General features: G+C 28.9%; 1 protein-coding gene across 4 annotated transcripts; it reads right to left on the bottom strand.

The window, feature by feature from the left end:
- Positions 1–1,290: 1,290 nt before the first annotated feature.
- LOC110643963 (RNA-binding protein 2) lies at positions 1,291–5,361 on the bottom strand. Of its 4 annotated transcripts, none has more exons than XM_021796507.2 (6): positions 5,203–5,361; positions 3,107–3,219; positions 2,712–3,006; positions 2,431–2,492; positions 2,040–2,121; positions 1,291–1,708 (listed from the first exon to the last, which is right to left on the bottom strand). In XM_021796507.2, the coding sequence occupies exons 1-6, from the start codon at positions 5,243–5,245 to the stop codon at positions 1,593–1,595; spliced, it is 711 nt and encodes a 236-aa protein (XP_021652199.1). In that variant the 5' UTR covers positions 5,246–5,361; the 3' UTR covers positions 1,291–1,592. The 4 variants fall into 4 exon arrangements, with proteins under 4 accessions (XP_021652199.1, XP_021652197.1, XP_021652196.1 ...); XM_021796505.2 differs by having other exon boundaries at positions 2,712–3,024; XM_021796504.2 differs by having other exon boundaries at positions 2,712–3,024; positions 3,107–3,237; positions 5,203–5,323.
- Between the last annotated feature and the right edge of the window lie 13,167 nt (positions 5,362–18,528).

Raw genomic sequence — 18,528 nt, forward strand, 5'->3', positions numbered from 1 at the left:
TGCATAACTTATTCTGCATAACTTTATGAATTCATTTATCTTAGCTCCCTACCATACCTATGATCTGTCAAGTATCTTGCCACAATGATTTTGAGAATAATTGATAGTAGACAGATAATCATCAACAGTTCTCAACTGCCTTGACCGTTATATTGGATTCAACTAGAATGTGTTATGCAGATTCGATTTATTTGACAATATAATACTTAGTGCATCATATTCATCAAGTTAAGAGATTCAGAGGGTCCTTTGTTTTACTACCGTATAAAGAGAGAGATTCTAATTTTTAGATGATATTAGGAAGACTTGTTCTATCATATTTTAATTTTGAGAAAAGCAAAATATGATGATGGACTTACTGGAAGAGATTGGTTTTGTATTGTTTATTACTAGCTGCTACGGTCTACTACAGGGAAACCATTAAGAGATGTTTATGTAATTGATTTGGTTGCTTGGTGGTTGGGATTGCTTTCTTTTTTAAATGTCTAGAGATAATGATTTGGGTAGCTTTTTGTGCTTTTTCTTCGTTGCTTCATATGCACCTTCAAAGATAATGGATTGAAAAAAACAAATCATTTGATATGTATTCATAAGCTAGTAGACAGGTATCTAGGGGACCTACCAAGTTACCCACCTTAATAAATCAATATTGGCCTGCAGAAATGCAATGTCTTTGCTTCTTGCTCAGATAGCCTGCAGTGAACATATCAGGCATTATGAGCCATGCAGGTTCTGCAGTTTTGAATACCCAAACTTAATAAGCCTTGGAAAGATTCTAGTTGCTAGTTCTCCCCTCGTTATAACAGTTTTGAATCCCTGAAAAGGTACTTGGGATGCAAGCTTAAAACAAACAAGCATTGTGACCTGAATAGTTAAAATTTCTAATACCAGTTAATCCTATCCTTCTCTAGATCAAGTCCATATTGCCTTAATGGTTACTTGAACAAATCACAACATAAAGGAGAAATCACCAAATGGGCTTTGGACAGAAATATCTTTGACTCTCCGATGTCGATTTGATTAAAGTCTAAATCAAACCAAATCACCAATTACTGTAGAAATAGTTAATTCACAAGATTATTGTCGCGTTAAAACTAGCTTATTTGCAGCCACCGCACAACAAGAATGTAAAACTTAGTGCAGCATCAATGGCAAGAGGATTAGCTAAGCTAACCCCTGATTGTTCTGAATCCAGGCTTTGCAGTCATCTAATCATACAACAAATATGTAAACCAAACAAGGAAAAAAAGATAAAATCATAATAGTACGATAAACATTTAAACTCGCAACTGGGAAACATTGACCATACCTTAAAATTAATTCATCAAAATGAACTGAAGTAACACAGCAAAGTTTAAGGTCCACAATATCACAAGATTGAACCTTCAAATTCTACAAAGTACTGTGTAGGCTGCCCACAGCACACCTGTGTGAGAAACAAGCTTTTCCCTGGATGCTCTAATCCTTAGAATTTGCATATACAACAGTAGCAAACTATCTATGTAATTTAGAAAAGGAAGGCCTGCATCTTTTTGCATCATATCAAATGCAAGGCAACCAGTTCTACTCTCAATTCACCAATAAAGTTGTGATTAACGCGGGATTCCAACACACTGCTCATCCCGATCAGCTGGAAGACGGAAAGGAAAGCTCGCAAAGTGGATCGTCAAGACAGGGGACTCAGGATTTTTATCATCAAACTTGTACCCTGAAAAAATCCACATTCCAGATCCTGATATATGAATTATTTCCATGCAGAACTTTTATTGGTTGAGAATTTTCAATATCTTTAAGAAGATTACTGCAAGTTGCATATCAAAAGAAATTATCTGCAAACATGAAATATGTGATATTGAATTGAAATACACATGTACTTCAATTGCATACCAACCAATCTAAAATTATATGGACTGAAGACATTGGCTACCTTGTTCCATAATTTCCAAAAGAAAAGGTACAAAATGTAAAATATTTCAACCCTAAAAAAGTCAGTTGAAAAATTTAAACCAAAAAGAAGCTTATTCTTATTTTCGGTGTACCTTGAAGAGATTCCATAGCAGTGACAGCAAACTTTGCATCAATGAACTCCACAAAGCACAAGACAGCAGCCCTATCTCCACTCTACATTGTAGTATTATATACAGAACATTATTTTAGATAATAATAATAATAATAAAAAGAATCAAGGGAATACATCGTTCGAAGAAAGTAGAATTAGGCAAGATTTGCCACACAAAAAAAAAAACCTGCTCTGGAGAACATCTTAGAGTATCTACACTAAACTCCTAGTTTCAACTAGGCAATGACATAAACACAAATATTAAGTACCTTCAAAATAGTAATCAAATGCATTTATATTCTATTCCTTTTAGCACTGTAAACCATGCATTGAATCATACTGAATAAAGCATTGGGAAGTAGAAAACTTACACGTCTGGGCTCCTTGTGAATAACTTTGATGTCTTTGTAGCCAATAAATGGACGGAAAAGATCTATGATTATAAATCAAGGAAATGAATATAGAAATAATAAAATGAAACAATTTTAATTAATAATTTTTCAGATGTACTTGCTTCTTGCAGGTATGGTCCCTTCCTTTCAGATAGAAATATTGCCCAAAAATAATATCAAACAGGTAAATTCTAAAGCACTTTAATTGAAATGTACAAATTTCATCTCCAAATTCCCCTAACGAACTACAACAAGGATACGGCCTACTTCCCTTCTAGTGCAATTGGTAGGGAGCCCATCAACAAACAGAATGTTTGACTCTGCCCTTGGGGCTGAAGGACCATCAACATTTCTCAAAGAACTGGGCCTGTCATTGATCTTGTCAGGAATGGCTGGAGTAATGTTAACTGATGCATCCCGTCTTTGGCTTGGCAAATTTGGATCTTCTAGAGGAGATGGGTACCGCTTTCCACTAGCTCCTGCTATTACTCCACCAATAAAAGGCTCAGAATGAACCCCAATCCCCGAAACATTATCCAACCCATAAGACCCAGGCTGCGATGGATTTATTTGCTGTTAAAATTAAAATTTTAAAAGGGAGACAGAAAGTTTGTGCAATTCAAGCACACTGAAAAGTGAAGAGTGAACTTCTGACCTCTCTGTGCGGAAAACCTGCAGCAGCATCCCGCAACTCATTAGAGAATGGAATATGACGAGAAGCCAAAGATGGTACTTCTGATGACATGTAGCCATGAAAATTAGGCATACCTGTAACAACCAAGAGATCTGTGTCATATGTAAAACAGCGAATGAGCATAGTTATTAAAGGCTCAAGGCGCACTAAGGCGCAAAGAGGTCCTGAGGCCTAAGCACAAGGCGCAGGCACGCGCTTGAATGAGATGAGGCTCAAAAATATAAAATTTAATAAAAAATTAAAATTGAAATAAAATAATAATAGATGTAGCTCTATTTAGCCAAACTTATCAATACCTTCTACAAAGCATTAAAAAGTATAAAATAAATATAGACATTACCATTAATATCATTTTTTTAGAACTTGTTAGAAAATAAAACAAACACAAATTTTGGACATTAAAAAAAACCTAGATTTTTTTATATTTACAAACAAATTCAAATAGTACTATTAGTATTGTTAGAAAAAATGAGAAAAAAGCGATTTTAAATAACCTAGAAATAGATGACCCAAATAACACGTTAATACATCTTTTCTTTACAAATAGATGGCAAATAATAAAGAAATAAATTACCTAAATAGCATGTTAGTGTCCTTTTAGACCAAAATAATAATAATAATAATAATAATAATAAAGAAGCAGTATCCAAAAAAATTACTAAAATAAAGGACCAACGTAGCATTGTCAATTGTATTTAAAAAAGGAAAATTTCAGATAACATAGAAACAGAGGAGCCCAAAAGGTAGTTAAGATGAGAAAATAATAACAACGTATGAGGAGAGGAAATAAATGGACCATGAATGTTAAAAATGAAATGTGGGAGGTTTGCAATCCTAGGAGTGGTGGGTTGATAAGATTTTGATGACTAATTATCACTAGTAATATTAATTCCAAAAACTTCCTTAGAAAATTTTGAGTAAAGAAGTAGTGTATTTTGTCAATGGAAGTGCTCACTGAAAATTGAAATAAAGAATGCGTGCCTTTCTAAAGCTGCACACTTGGAATAAAGCGCACGTCTAGACACATAAGGAGAGTGCCTAGTGAATGTTGTGTGCCTTTCTCCTTTAAAGGCATTAGGGTTGGAGCTTGGTGAGCCTTGAGCCTGAGGCACGCCTTTCTTATGACACAAACAAGGAATGAAAAACAAACCAACGAGGCATCACAAGCACACATGGAAAAGGTTCAAAGTAGAGTAACTAAATTTGGCAAAAAAAAAAGGCTGGAGTCATCAGTTGTAATGTCTCAAGTTCAAGTTCCAATCAGAGCCAAATGAACCCAAAAAAAAAAAAAGCCCAAAAGTAAAAAAAGACTGCACTTTCATGAGTGGAATTGTAAACAATGGTAACCTTCAATTGTTTGTTTATCCATCCTTTCCCTTAGTTATATCTGCTACTGACTGGCAGGGTGTAAATTGGGTATCAATGAACACTGATCCCTCCTCTTTGCAGTGCCCCAGAGCCACTATAAACAGACACTCACTCAAAAACCTTATCCCTCTACATAGGTGGAGTTGCCCTTCTAAGAAATATACTGATTTATGGTTATGTATTTTGGTAAAATAGAGACACAAGCCTCAAAATTCAGCACCTGAATATAGCCAATACACAAAGCAGGCTAACAGCTTTTGCTTCAACAAGGATGAAACAGAGTGACTGAATTACCCATTACCCATAAATTGAAAATCAACAACCCTAAACCGCGAAAATTTATATATATATATATATATATATATATATATATATATATATATAAGATGATGTTTCTGAACCCAAACTGAACCCCAAATCCGCTACGGCACATAATCTATGATATGGTGATTCACTGTTTCCCCAAGATTTTCGAAGCATTTTAATCATATAACAATCAAATCGACAAAAAGTAAACCATCAATAGTTTCAATAATCAAAATAGGACGTTGAGTAAAAAATTTCCCGCTCTTTTCTCGCAGTTGCTTATCAGCCAAGCGGACAAACATCAATTTCAGTATTCGTAGAAAGAAATTTCGAAGAACAGTGAAATTCTAGAGTTAAGGAAAAGTGCGAGAGATAAAGATTACCTCTGCCTGCGAAAGCACCATATCGATAGTAAGGATCGGCCATTGTGGTTTTTCTTTCAGGTCACTCGCTCCCCACTTGTCTTCTAACACTGAAGTTAATCGCCTTAGACCACGTATGTGTTACAGGTAAATTAGATTAAAAATGCTAAACCCTCACATATTTACACTATTCAGTTATTAAGTATAAAACTAACATTTTACAAAAATTATCCAAACTAATCCTAAAAATTCTATAATCATATCCTACAGTCCTAACAATGCCATTTTACTATTATAAAAGGAATTATATTTTTCTAGCTGCCCACGAATATTTTATAAATTTTAATTCTAAACTCAATCTTAGGTGAAAAATGACATTTGGAGTTCGGGTTTATCTACACTAATTTGGATGTCTAGAATGCATCCGAGGCATTAGTGGGAAGCATTGTAATATTGACCCACTCTTAAAGTGGGTTAAACAGCCCACATGTTTGCTCTGAAATTACAGTCTTGGTTGCTGATGGAATTTCCTCGAAACGAAAATATCTACACGAAACCCCCAACACTAAGAGTTATAATATAATTTTTATTTAATTAAAAATACTCATTAAAAACCTGACAAATTACTGATAAGTTCATGGGGCTTGCCAAATTTTTAGTGTTAGAAAAATTCCAAATTGGTGTCGTTGTAAAGCTATCGACGAGTAGGATGCACTAGTAGTCTTAGAATTTCAGTGGAATTTATGGTTTGGGAGAAATCTAGCTCAAAAGTTGAAAATGGCTAAAACTTTCCAGACTCGATTCACACAAATCACCTGATGAAAATTTATAAAATAGGTGTCTATGGAAAACTCTCAAATAGTATAACAAAATAGGGACCCAGTCTGATTGATGGCCGAAATCGTCGGAAACAGCAAAAGAAAGTGAAACGGCATGCATGGAAGAGGGGGGTATTTTGGGCCATGATTCTGGCTGGAAAAGGAGGCGGCCACGGTAGGGAAGGCGTGCCGGTGGTGCCCCAGCGAGGGAGGGAGGAGGGAGAGGTGGTGGCCAACAGTGGAGAAGGGGGAGGAGAGAGAAAAAGGAGAGAGAAGGGGAGGAGGGCAAACGCGCGAAGGAGAGGAAGGGAAAAAAAAAAGGATCCAGTCCGATCCGATAGGTTTGGTTTGATTCAATTGTTTCGATTCAGGATACTCGAAATTTGATTTTTGTTCTACCTTGAGGCCCAAAATTAGACTCGAAAATTCTAAAAAAATTATAAAAAACTCAAAAAATTATAGAGTTCAAAAATATTTTTAAACTTGCCATGTGATCTTTAAATTAATTTTTAAAAATCAATAAAATTAATTATCTTCAAAATTAAAAACCTTATTTTAAAAGCCCAGAAAACTCAAATTAAATATCATAATATTTAATACATTAAAATATTACATTTTACACATAAAATAATTATTTAAAAATTCTGGATATTACAGTATAAACATAGGCACTTTGTTATGCCACTATCAACCCAAGTTCTAATTGTGATTCTGTAACACCCCCTTACCTGATATACAGTATGGTCAAGTAAAGGAATGCCACATCTTGTACCAAAGCACCTAATCTTGTCTTATTTAATTGAATATCAATTTAATTTCTTCATAATTTAAATCAAGGAAATTTTAAATAAAAACTATAAGAGTTTCCGTGTATTTTTAACATTCGACCTGTTAAAGAGTTGATCTGTTTAAAAATATCCATATGGGAAAATCTCAATTATACAACAATTTCCAATCACAATTCATATTTCCATTTCTAATCACATCCATTTCTATACATAAAATTTTTCCTTCATTACATTCATTTACAAAATGTGTACATTTATCATACATCCTAAAATTTAATTATAACTTTGTGTTTGATTTCAATACACATAATAAAGCACTATTGTGGGCCAATAGTCTATACCAAAATAATGTGTTGAGGTGACGAAGACTACTACTGCAGATCCAACCAAAATCCCCATCCAACTTCTATTGGGTCTTATCGTCTGGACCTGCACAAGGAGAAACCATCGCGCTAAGCATTTCTGCTTAGTGGTGCACTAGCATAATGAAAATACTATATACAAATAAAAATAATTTCATGCTTGTATGAAATAAGAAAATGCATGTTTAAATATTTATAAATTATTTTAAGGAGAATGTAAAGTTTATAACATCAAAATTTTTGTAGTCATCTCATGTGTTTAACTACATAACTAATTTGGATACCTTTTACAATATTTATTTCTTGTTTTTTCATATTTCTATATTTTCACAATCTTTGAATACTATTTTGCTAAAACTATTCAGGTGACTAATTTACAGTTTTCAGGTCACTTTCAGAATCTAAGCAGATTTCTATACTCACTTTGCCAAGCAAATTTGGATAGGTTACAGTCATAATTTACTATAATGGTCTTCATATGAATTGTTTTTCTGCGTCTCAGGATTACACAGGTTCAATAATTACTCAATTTGGAGTTTTTTGGAGTAAGTTATGCTCAATTTAGTGTGTACTATTCATTTAGCCATTTTTCAGGGTTTCAAATTTGTATTTCCGGATTTTAGCCCTAATTCAGGTATCTTCTAGTCAGTTTCAAGTCAAGTGTTCTTCATGAAAATTATTCCTCTTTGTCATAGCTTTCCAATAAGGTAAAATTTACCTCATTTGAAATTATATACAATGAGTTATGTCAAAGTAAACAAGACATGTTCAGGTGCATTCTTTACTAATCGTAGGACAGAGTCTGGGCAATTTTTGGAACCCGGATTTAAACAAATAGCAATTAGAATTTTTCATTTTGTTCTTCATAAACGTTTTTTTTTTTTATGTTTTAGCTTTTCAATAAATCCATAATCACCTCATTTGGAGTTTCCTAGAGGGATTTATACTCATTTAATCCGGACTGTTCAGGGTGTCCTACTCCTAGGTTCCAAGTTGTGTAACTCAATTTCTAGTAATTATTCAAGTTATCTACACATAAAATTGGGGCAACTTGTCTTGATAAAAGTTTTAGTATATTGTCTTATTTTTAATTTGCCATTAGTTTCACATCATTTGGAATTATGTAGCTCAAGTTATGAGCATTTAATCTCACTAGACTCAAGCTGTCCAGAATTCCCACTCAATGTAAATTCCAATTCATTTGGTTTCTTCACCATGTCTTTAATGCATCTCAATAAATACACATTAAATAGTCATAACATAAACATAATAGCATTAAAAAGGCTTCATGAAATAAAAACCCTAATTGTATAAAACCCTAACTTAAGGAGCAAAAACTTTGAAAATTCAAGGGATGTCTTAGAACTAACCTTGATTTATAAGTTCTAATCCACTTCAATCCACATTCAATTCACCAAAACTTTGATTCTACTTCTTGTTCTTCCCTAAACCGAATTTTCCTTCCTCAATAACATACATGATTTCAATCAATTCTCATAGAAATCCCCATAATTAAACTTAAATTCCATTAATTCATAACTAAATAAGCTTAGATCACAACTTACCTCAATTGGCCAATAACCCTTCTTCTCTAATCTTCCAATTTCCTTGTAATCTTTGCTTGCTTTCTTCAATTTAGGGCTTATTTTCTCTTGATTTCCTATGAAAATTATGGGAGAATTTAAGGGTTTTGAAGCTTGGAATGAAGCTTTAATGGAGGATTGGGAGAGAGAATGGGGATGGCAAAGTGAAGAAAGAAGGAGATGAAGATGAATTGATGATGATGGTGATGTATTTTAATGAGAATTTATCTGAATTAATAACTTTTATCTTATTTACAGAATATCTAAATAATTATAATTTTAATTACAATTGTTACAATTTAATAATCTCATTTATGTCCCCATTAAATTTTAATACTCCTTTCAATTAATTAAATCCCATTCTAATACACTAATCTCATTAAATTTAATTGACATTTTGGTCAAAAGTCAACTCTTCAAGTGAATTCACTAAAAATGCCCTTAATCGGGTTATAGTTCATCAATACTAATTAAATCCATAACCCGATGATCATTTCGGTTTTTATTCTGTTAATCTTAATTAATTTCCATTTCATTTTTAGTTCTCAAGTTGACTTTAAATAATATTATTCACAAATCGAAAATAGTACTATTTGGAGCTCAGAACTTTCGGGACATTACAGATTCGATGATATGAGTAACTCACAATCTTAATTATTTGCTAATATTCAATTTATCCATAAACATGCTGAAAATACATTAACAGAAAAAGAAAAAAAAAATCTCAAGACTTTGAAGTTAATATGCCTATTTCTAAATATAAAATTTCTTCTATGTTATCTCTCACCAATAAGGAAGCTCTGATATACTTGAGATTTTAAGGAAAAATTAAATTAATTATGATAAAATTAAAATATAAAGAGTTTATTTAACCAAACTGACGTATGAGAGAATTATTTAATGATAAATATTTTTCTTGATTCAAGGATTATTAATCATAAATTTAGTGCCCAAAATAGTAGGGCTGAGCAGAATTCGGTTCAAATCGAAAAATCGAATCAAATCGAGTCAATTCGATTCAATCGGTTTGGTTTTAAAATTTAATCGGTTCGATTCGGTTTTAATTTATAAAAATTTCGGTTATTTCGGTTCGATTTGATTTTGAAGAGAAAAAATAGGTTAAACCGAACCAAACCGAATAGTGATTTATATAGTCAAATCAAACCGAATCGATTTTTGAATTAATTTATTTTTATAGAAAATTTATGAATTATATTTAATTTTATATATATTAATTGTTTAATTTTATTGATTAATGGTTATTAGGTTCAAACCAAAGTTAAAATTAGACCAAATAACTTGAAAATCAAGTCTAAATTAAAAAATAATCAAAAATCAAACCGATCGGTTTAAATCAAATCGAATCAAAATAAAGCGGTTCAATTCGATTCGGTTCGATTTCTAAAATTGACAATTCGATTTTTATAATTTAATTCGGTTCGGTTCGGTTTGAACCGATTGCTCACCCCTGCAAAATAGTGGACTATGAAATTAATTTATACATCGTGTGCATCTCCAATACATATATAGACATATATATGTGTTCAATTAGTTGAAATTCGAGAGTTTTACTCACTTCAATATACCCCATATATTGACCCATTCAAATGATAATAATAATATTTTAATGCAAATGTTCATGATGTGAAATATATTTTCCTTTTAAAAATAAATTTATCAATAAATTAATTTATTAATATAATAAAATTTTAAATACTATATTATAATTTATCATTAATTTTTTCGATTTAATTTCATTTTTATAATTATAATTTAAAAAATTTAAATATTTCATATAAAATTAAAAATTTTAAATATAATCATCGTTTCATATAAGGGCTTGACATTTTTATCCAATTGTGTGTGATTTGGGGATTCGGTTTTCAAGCTCCGCCCAATTTGTCTCCGCTTGGAATTTGGAGCGGAAGGCCTGGCCCAGCTTGTTTACTTTGGGATCTCATGTCTCTAAAACGCACCGCACACAAATTAACCAAATTGAATTAATTTAATATACACAAATACATATATGCTAATACTATGTTATTTACTGTCATTAATTTTTTTAAATAATTTTTATTTTATTAACTTATTTTATGGTAGAGAGTTAGAAACTAATTAACAGATTATCAAAATAAACTTAAAATAATTTTATTTTGATTAGCTTAAAAAAAATAGCAACTCAATTAATTGACCCATTCAATTTATTTTTTTAAAAATCTCTCTCTCTATATTTATATATAATTATTTATAAAATCATTTTTTCACACACTAAAATTTTTAAAATATTATTATATTTAATCAATTTAAATTTGTTAAAGCTTTATTTATTATTTTAATTTTTTAAAATAAACTAAGAAAAATTAAAACATATTAATTTTAAAATATTCTATTATTTTATTGAAAAGACATTTTCTATGATAAAAGTTTGTGAAAACTTAGTTACGAAATCAAATGAAAAATTAATTGTGAAATGATTATCAAAAAAGATGTATTTGATAATGTTATAAATAGCTTGTATGTTAAATAATAGAAAGAGAAATAATTCACACATTATTGAAATACATGAAAAGAAAGAAGTGAAAAATATATATAGAATCATATATATATATATATATATATATATTATTCGGTTATGGCACTTAGCACGCATGTGTGTGAAATAAAATAATTATCTTATTTTAATTCTCATAAATAAATTACGAACAGATGTATTTGTTAACAAGTAGATGTGTCTGCTACTAAATAGACATGCCTATTACACATAAACAATTATAACTGTTAGAAGATGTGTCTTTTAAGGAACGAATATAGCTACATCTGTTAGAAGATATACCGATTTAAATAAACAGTCATATCTGTTAGAAATAGACACATATGTTTGTCTAGAATAGGTGCCATGACTTTTCATCATCCATAAATATGGATGAGTTTTTCATTCAGAAATATACTACTTCTATTTATTATTATTCTTCTTCTCTTCTAGTCTCTTTAAATTCAGTTCGTATAAATAGTTCTTAAGGGAAACCTTCAGGAGTTGCTGTCTGTAGATTTTAGGCTTTGTTGTATCATGGAGATATATTGCCATAACCTTGCAGCAATCTAGTAAGGGCAATTAATATATTAAAGATAGTAATTCATCATGCCTCAAAGTTTATTCTATATCCACTGCCTCAACAATTTTAAGGTATTAATAGCAATAGAGTTGAAAGCTATTTCTATGATGAATCAAGAATTCGTAAAACTGGTTCGTTTTAAAGGAACAAATTATATTAGCTGAAAAAGTGAAAGCAAATAAAAAAAAAATGAAGAAGATGAATTGCTGTGCAGAGGTTATATTCTCAACAACTTGTCAGATAGGATGTATGATCTATTTGCTTCTATCAAGTTTCTAAAGGAAATTTGAAATTCGCTAGAGTTCAAATTCAACACAGAAAAATAAGGTGTGAATAAATTTCTTATCATAAAATATTTTTGAATTCCAAATAGTTAATAATGTGTCTATTATCGATAAGTAACATATCCTTCCATGAGTTACGTATCCTTGTTTCAAAACTTAAGAATTTGAAAGTAGTGGTTCCTAAGTCATTGCAAATAGGAGGAATAATAACAAAACTTACTCCTAGTTTAAATGTTTATAGGAAGAAATTTTTGCATACTACATAAGACTTTTTTCTTAAACAGATTCAGAAACACTTGCACATTTTAAAAGTTTTTTTATGTGATAAAATATAAAGCTATAATACAATGCTAAAGCTCACGATGAATGTATTAAAAAGTTAATAAGATTTATGTGTATAAGTTGAAAGACACATTTTGTATGTGTAAATATTAATTCGTGTTGATTGTATTTATTACTAACAAAGTGGAGAATATTGTTAGAAATAGTTAGTAATAGGAAAAGTTGTCCCATAATTGAAAGAGTTATGTCTGTTCATTAAAAGACATCAAAATGAACTGATATTATCAATAATTAAATCTCTTCTAAGAGATATAAGTAAATAAATATAATTGTTCTAAGAGATATAAAGTGAACGGTTGTATTTGTTCTAAGAGGTATAAGTGAATAGATATAATTTTTCTAAGAGATATAAAGTGAATAATTATTTTCGTTCTAAAAGGTATAAGTGAATATATATAATTATTTTAATAGATAAAGTGAGCTGTTCTATATATTCGAAGAGGTACAAATGCTTTATAAAAAGCAGGCTGGAATATCAATTTATTAACTTTTCTCTTTTATCTCTTCTCTTCTCTTCATTTCTACCCACAATCAATATTATTATTCTTTAATTTATTCTTAGGAGAATTCTAAAATTTATTGTCTAAAATTTTGTTTTGGCTGTTATCCTGAGGCTGTTATCCTGAAAGGATTTGCCAAAACTATCCCGAACATAGGCATTGGTCTATAGTGATGACTGTTGTGGAACCTCTGCAAGAATTAAGTTACCATCCATGACCCTATCAAAAATTGACGCCTCAATTAGATGTCTCTCGAAAGAAATAATGAATTTGTCTAGTTATTATTCCGGTGGCAACTCCTGTCTATGTATGCCTTTGTGGCATAAATCCTTAGTACCGTGGTAGTGGTATGGGAAGACGGTACTTATCAGTAGACTTGATTCTATTAAGATTATATAAATTGCATGTCTAGAAAATGTTGTCTAAGGAAGTAATACTTAAGTGAGACCGATGTGACTCTACCATCTTTTTTGGGCATTACCTGATGCACTTTATGCGATTCTAATAGATAATCTTTCACCTAATGGCACATGACTGCCCATGCCACATAAGATATATTAGCAACCATAGTATTAAACCTTGGAAAAACTTTCAAGGGTTTTTTGGATATTTAAAAAGAACTAAACTACGGATTGTTTTGTAATAAACTTCAAATTGTGTTAAAACCATATAAAGAGTTGTATCCATGCAAAGAGTTGTGTCTATTGGCTAAAAGATATAACTGAATGAAGAAATGCAATTATTCTTCATAGTTATATGCATGAAGGGATGAATTTGTTAGTCAAAATGTTGGTATACTTTGAGTAATAAATATAAGAGCTTTACAAGTCATCTATAAGAAGTGACAAAAGGACAAATGAGTGTGTATTTGTGTATGTATAAGTTTGGCCTGTTTCTTAATTTTTGGAGACTCTCATTTTAAATAAGTTGTAGAGCAATTTGTTTTTACAAATAAGATACACATCTAAATTGTGAATTATTTATGGTAGACTAGTGAAATAAATATAGTAGAGATTTTAGAGTTACACAGATGCCAGTTAGATAACTAGTACAAAGGATAATAAGTCAACTTTCGGTTGAGTGTTCACCTTGGGTGAAGTTGTTAGTTCTTGGGCATCAAAGAAACAAACTTGTATAACTCATTTTACAATGGAATCTGAGTTTATAGCTTTGGCAGAATGGCTGATAAATTTGTTATAGGATATTAAGTTGTGACCACAACTACTGCCATCTATTTCTTAACATTATGATAAACATGAATATAAGAGACAATTAGTTTCTGATGGTGTTATTACCATATTTATGTTAAATCCTATAATAATTTAGCAGATCCTTTAATAAAAGGGCTCTCGAGAGTTATAATCATAAATACATGTGTTGGATTAGGATTTAGAATATTCCATTAAATTTAAGAGTGATAAGAATCCTACTTTATAATATTATTACTGAATAAAGTTTAAAGGGTAACAACAAGTCATTAGTAAATATTATAATTAAGTACTTAATTTACTAAGTTAATAAAATGAGGATGAATATTTACACTCTTAATGAAGTTTAATATTATTATAAATGAAACTTCACCTCTATGAATATAGGAAGTGGTGGCCCTTCAACAAAAAGTGAAAATAACTTCTGTAAATATTCATGAAAACAAGAGGTAGCACAAGGCCGTATTCGTGCTAAAATTTTGGTGAACTTTTAATTCGAACTAATTGATTCATGTGTGTAGTATTTCCGATTTTATTTAATAGGAATCTAGGTTTAAGCTAAGGCCACTATGATTTATTTAGAATTTTGAAATACTTACACTAAGAAAAAGTTTAAATCAAAAGATACTTTTCATTATACATGAAACAATGGGATCTAACAATACAAGCTAAGTGGGGGATTGTTATAAATAGCTTGTATGTTGGATAATATAGAGAGAAATAATTTCCACATTATTGAAATACATGAAAAGAAATAAGTGAAAAATATATATAAAATCATATATATATATATATATATATATATATTATTTGGTTATGGCACTTGGCACGTATATGTGTGAGATAAAATAATTATCTTATTTTAATTCTCATAAATAAATTACGAACAAATATGTTGTTAATAAGTAGATGTGTCTATTACTAAATAGACATGCCTATTACACACAAACAATTATAACTATTAGAAGATGTATCTTTGAAGGAACGAATATAGTTACATCTATTAGAGGATATACCGATTTAAATAAACAGTCATATATATTAGAAATAGACACATATGTTTGTCTAGAATAGGTACTATGACTTTTCATCATCTATAAATATGGATGAGTTTTAAATTCAGAAAGATACTACTTTTATTTTTTCTTCTTCTTCTCATATTCTAATCTCTCTAAATTCGGTTCGTATAAATAGTTCTCAAGGAAAATCTTTAGGAATTGCTGTCTACAGATTTCAGATTTTGTTATATCCTGAAGATATATTGTCATAACTTTGCAGCAATCTAGTGGGGGCAATTAATACCTTAAAGATAGTGATTCATCACGCCTTAAAGTCTATTCTACACCCACTGCCTCAACAGATAATATTAATAATGAAGCGATCATGCAATGTTTTCAAAAATTTTTAAAAAAAACTTATCAAGTATAATTATAAATTAATTTAATATTATAATAAAAATTTATTATTTTATAAAATTATTTTACTCTTATACTCAATTATAGTTATATATTAAAAATTTATATGTATTATTATATTTTTTAAATAAACAATTTATTATTGTATATAATATTTTTTTACATTAAAAAAAAAATTTTTTTAACTCCACTCACTCAATTTCTTGACTCTGTATATTAGCAAATTATTTTTTCTTAGAAAAAGAGTTATTATCTAAGAAAATTAGAATGGTGTCAATTGGGGTAACTGGTTGGTTTTCCTTTCCCTTTAAGAGGTAGAAAGTGAGAATGTTTCAAATTTGAATTTCTATATCTACTTATTCTAGTATTATTCACAACGACGAACCTAAAAAAAAAAAAAATCTTTTTAGAGGTCAATATACAGTCAAATTATACAATATGTTCAATGTACTAAAAATTAATACATTGAATGCTTGTATAAAAACAATTAACTCTTAAATTTAAAAAGATGAGAAACACACTTTTATGACTGAGGATATACATACACCAGAGTATATAATAATTTGCTCAATATATAGGTGTCAATTGACTTTTTATTAGTAAAAATATATTATTTATTAAAAAATATAAATTATTTATTAAAAAAAAGAGTTCCATATTTAAATTTCTAAGGGGTCAGCTTAAATTAATAAATGTATAAATATATAAAATTAATTTAAGAAAAAAAGAATTAATTAACCCTCTTTTAACATAGCAAATCCATGAATAATTATTCATTTTTATTATAAAAAAAAATTACTTTTCAAGACACTAATAAAGGTTAGTATGTTTGATATGAACATGGTAAATTATAGTGAAGAGAAGTAGGTAGGTAAGTAAGCAAGCTTGCTTCTCCGTGCTTGTAGCTTCTGAGGCACATGTTAGCATTGTTTGTAATGCATATTTTTAATAAAATCTACTTTATCTTTGGGGGAAAAGTTTCCCAACTCATATTCTGTTATTATTATTATTAATAGAAGTCAGTCAATTAATTTGGTTATGGTATCTATGCTTGTATTCTTGTTGTGTCCGCTTTGGGACACATCTCTAAAACCCACCAAACCCAACAGCTGTTTAGTCTTTACACCTCTCCTCAAATAAATTCTGCTTTTCTTTATTGTCCACTCAAAAGACACCCCATGTTAAAAGCTTTAAAGTTTAAACAAGTAGAAGAATTAAAAGTATGAGTGCCCAATCTCAATAATATGTTGTAAAATTTTTATTTAATATTAGGAGAATTAAAATACTAGAATTAAAATTTTACATGTATTATTATTCTTATAATAATAATAATAATTATCTATGGTGAGACTCTAAACACCTAACGCTGAACAATGGGTTTAGATGTGAAGATTAAGAGCAGAGTGAGAAAGAAAAAAAGAAATATGTAACCCAATACGCATTGGTAGAATTTAATTACACAAATCATATAGCTTTTCAAAAGAAGTTATTGAAAGAAAAATATACGATATGTAGATGATAATATTGATACCGCATGAGAGGTAATGGCGAACTAGTTAGGAAGGTAGCAATGAATATAATTGGCAAATTTAAAGATAAAAGGCCATGTGTATAGGAATCTTAGTGGTGAAGTGAAATATTCAAGAAGCTATTAAAATGAAAAGAGAATGCTATAGAAATTTACCAATGACAAAACATGAAGAATCCTTAAAAAATTATAAATTAACAAAAGAAAAATTAAGAAAATAATTAGTGAAACTTGCTCGTTATAAATCTCTAATGAATTTGTATATAAAACCTAAATCAAATACAAATATTAATATATAAATTTAAATTAATTTCAAATTTAATTATATATTATAATTACATATCTATTTAGTCATATTAGGCATAAAAATATTAGGCATAATTGCAATATTCTCAATTTTCCTAAATTTTTTACAAACCCAAACATACGAGCAAGCAGTGATAATTGCCATTTATTATTTATTTATTACAAAAAAATATTATTTAATTTTATATTTTAACAAAATTAACTATTTAATTTTTATATTTTAAAAATATAATATTTTATTTATATATTTTACTTTTATTATATTATTTAATTTTTTTATTAATTTTTTTTGTTAATTAATATATATGAAATTACTATTTAATCATTCTACTTTAATAAAACTAATTAATTAGTTTAGTTCATTTAGTTTAATAAAACTAATAAAACTTTAAATTTTTCTATTTAGTTTATTTATTTTAAACTACTATTTAATTCATTTATTTTAAATTTTTCTAAATTACTCTATTTTAATAAAATTAATTAATCAGTCATTGTATTTTCAAAACATAATATTTTAAAAAAATATTTCTAAATAAAAATAAAAATTTTAAAAAAATATTCCTAAATGAAAATAAAAATTTTATTGTGTAGAGAATAAATTTAAATTTAAATTTTTTTTGAAATTGTTCAATTATTTTTATTCAATTTCCTTATCATCATTTTTGTACACATATAATTACTTAGAGATTTTAGGGAATTAATTAATTTATTTTTACACATATAGTTTATTCAAATTTTTATAAAAAGAAAAAAAATAAAAAAATAAAGAGGAGAAGTAAGAGAGAAATTAGGAGGACAAAATCCGAGTAATTTAGATATAAAAAAATAACAGAATGCATGATAACTAATTAATTAGTAATTTTATTAAAATAAAAAAAATTAAATAATAATTTAATTAATATTAAAATTATTTAACTAATGTTAAATTTAATAAAATAAATAAATAATTAAAAAAATATAAAAATTAAATAATATATTTTATAAAATACAGACTTTATATATAGTTAATTTCATATAAAATATTAAATTATATTTCCCCTTAAAAAAAAAAATATTATAACAGGTTAGGTGGTGATTATTTTTGTCCATTATTTGCAAGC

Source organism: Hevea brasiliensis, chromosome 4 (assembly GCF_030052815.1).
Source record: "Hevea brasiliensis isolate MT/VB/25A 57/8 chromosome 4, ASM3005281v1, whole genome shotgun sequence".
Taxonomy (NCBI): domain Eukaryota; kingdom Viridiplantae; phylum Streptophyta; class Magnoliopsida; order Malpighiales; family Euphorbiaceae; genus Hevea; species Hevea brasiliensis.

Coding starts and splice junctions, on each gene's coding strand:
- LOC110643963 (XM_021796504.2), bottom strand. CDS start 5,245: ATGGCCGATCCTTACTATCGATATGGTGCTTTCGCAGGCAGAG. Junction 3,238..5,202: donor TGGTGCTTTCGCAGGCAGAG/GTAATCTTTATC, acceptor CATATGACACAG/ATCTCTTGGTTGTTACAGGT. Junction 3,025..3,106: donor CAGGTTTTCCGCACAGAGAG/GTCAGAAGTTCA, acceptor TAATTTTAACAG/CAAATAAATCCATCGCAGCC.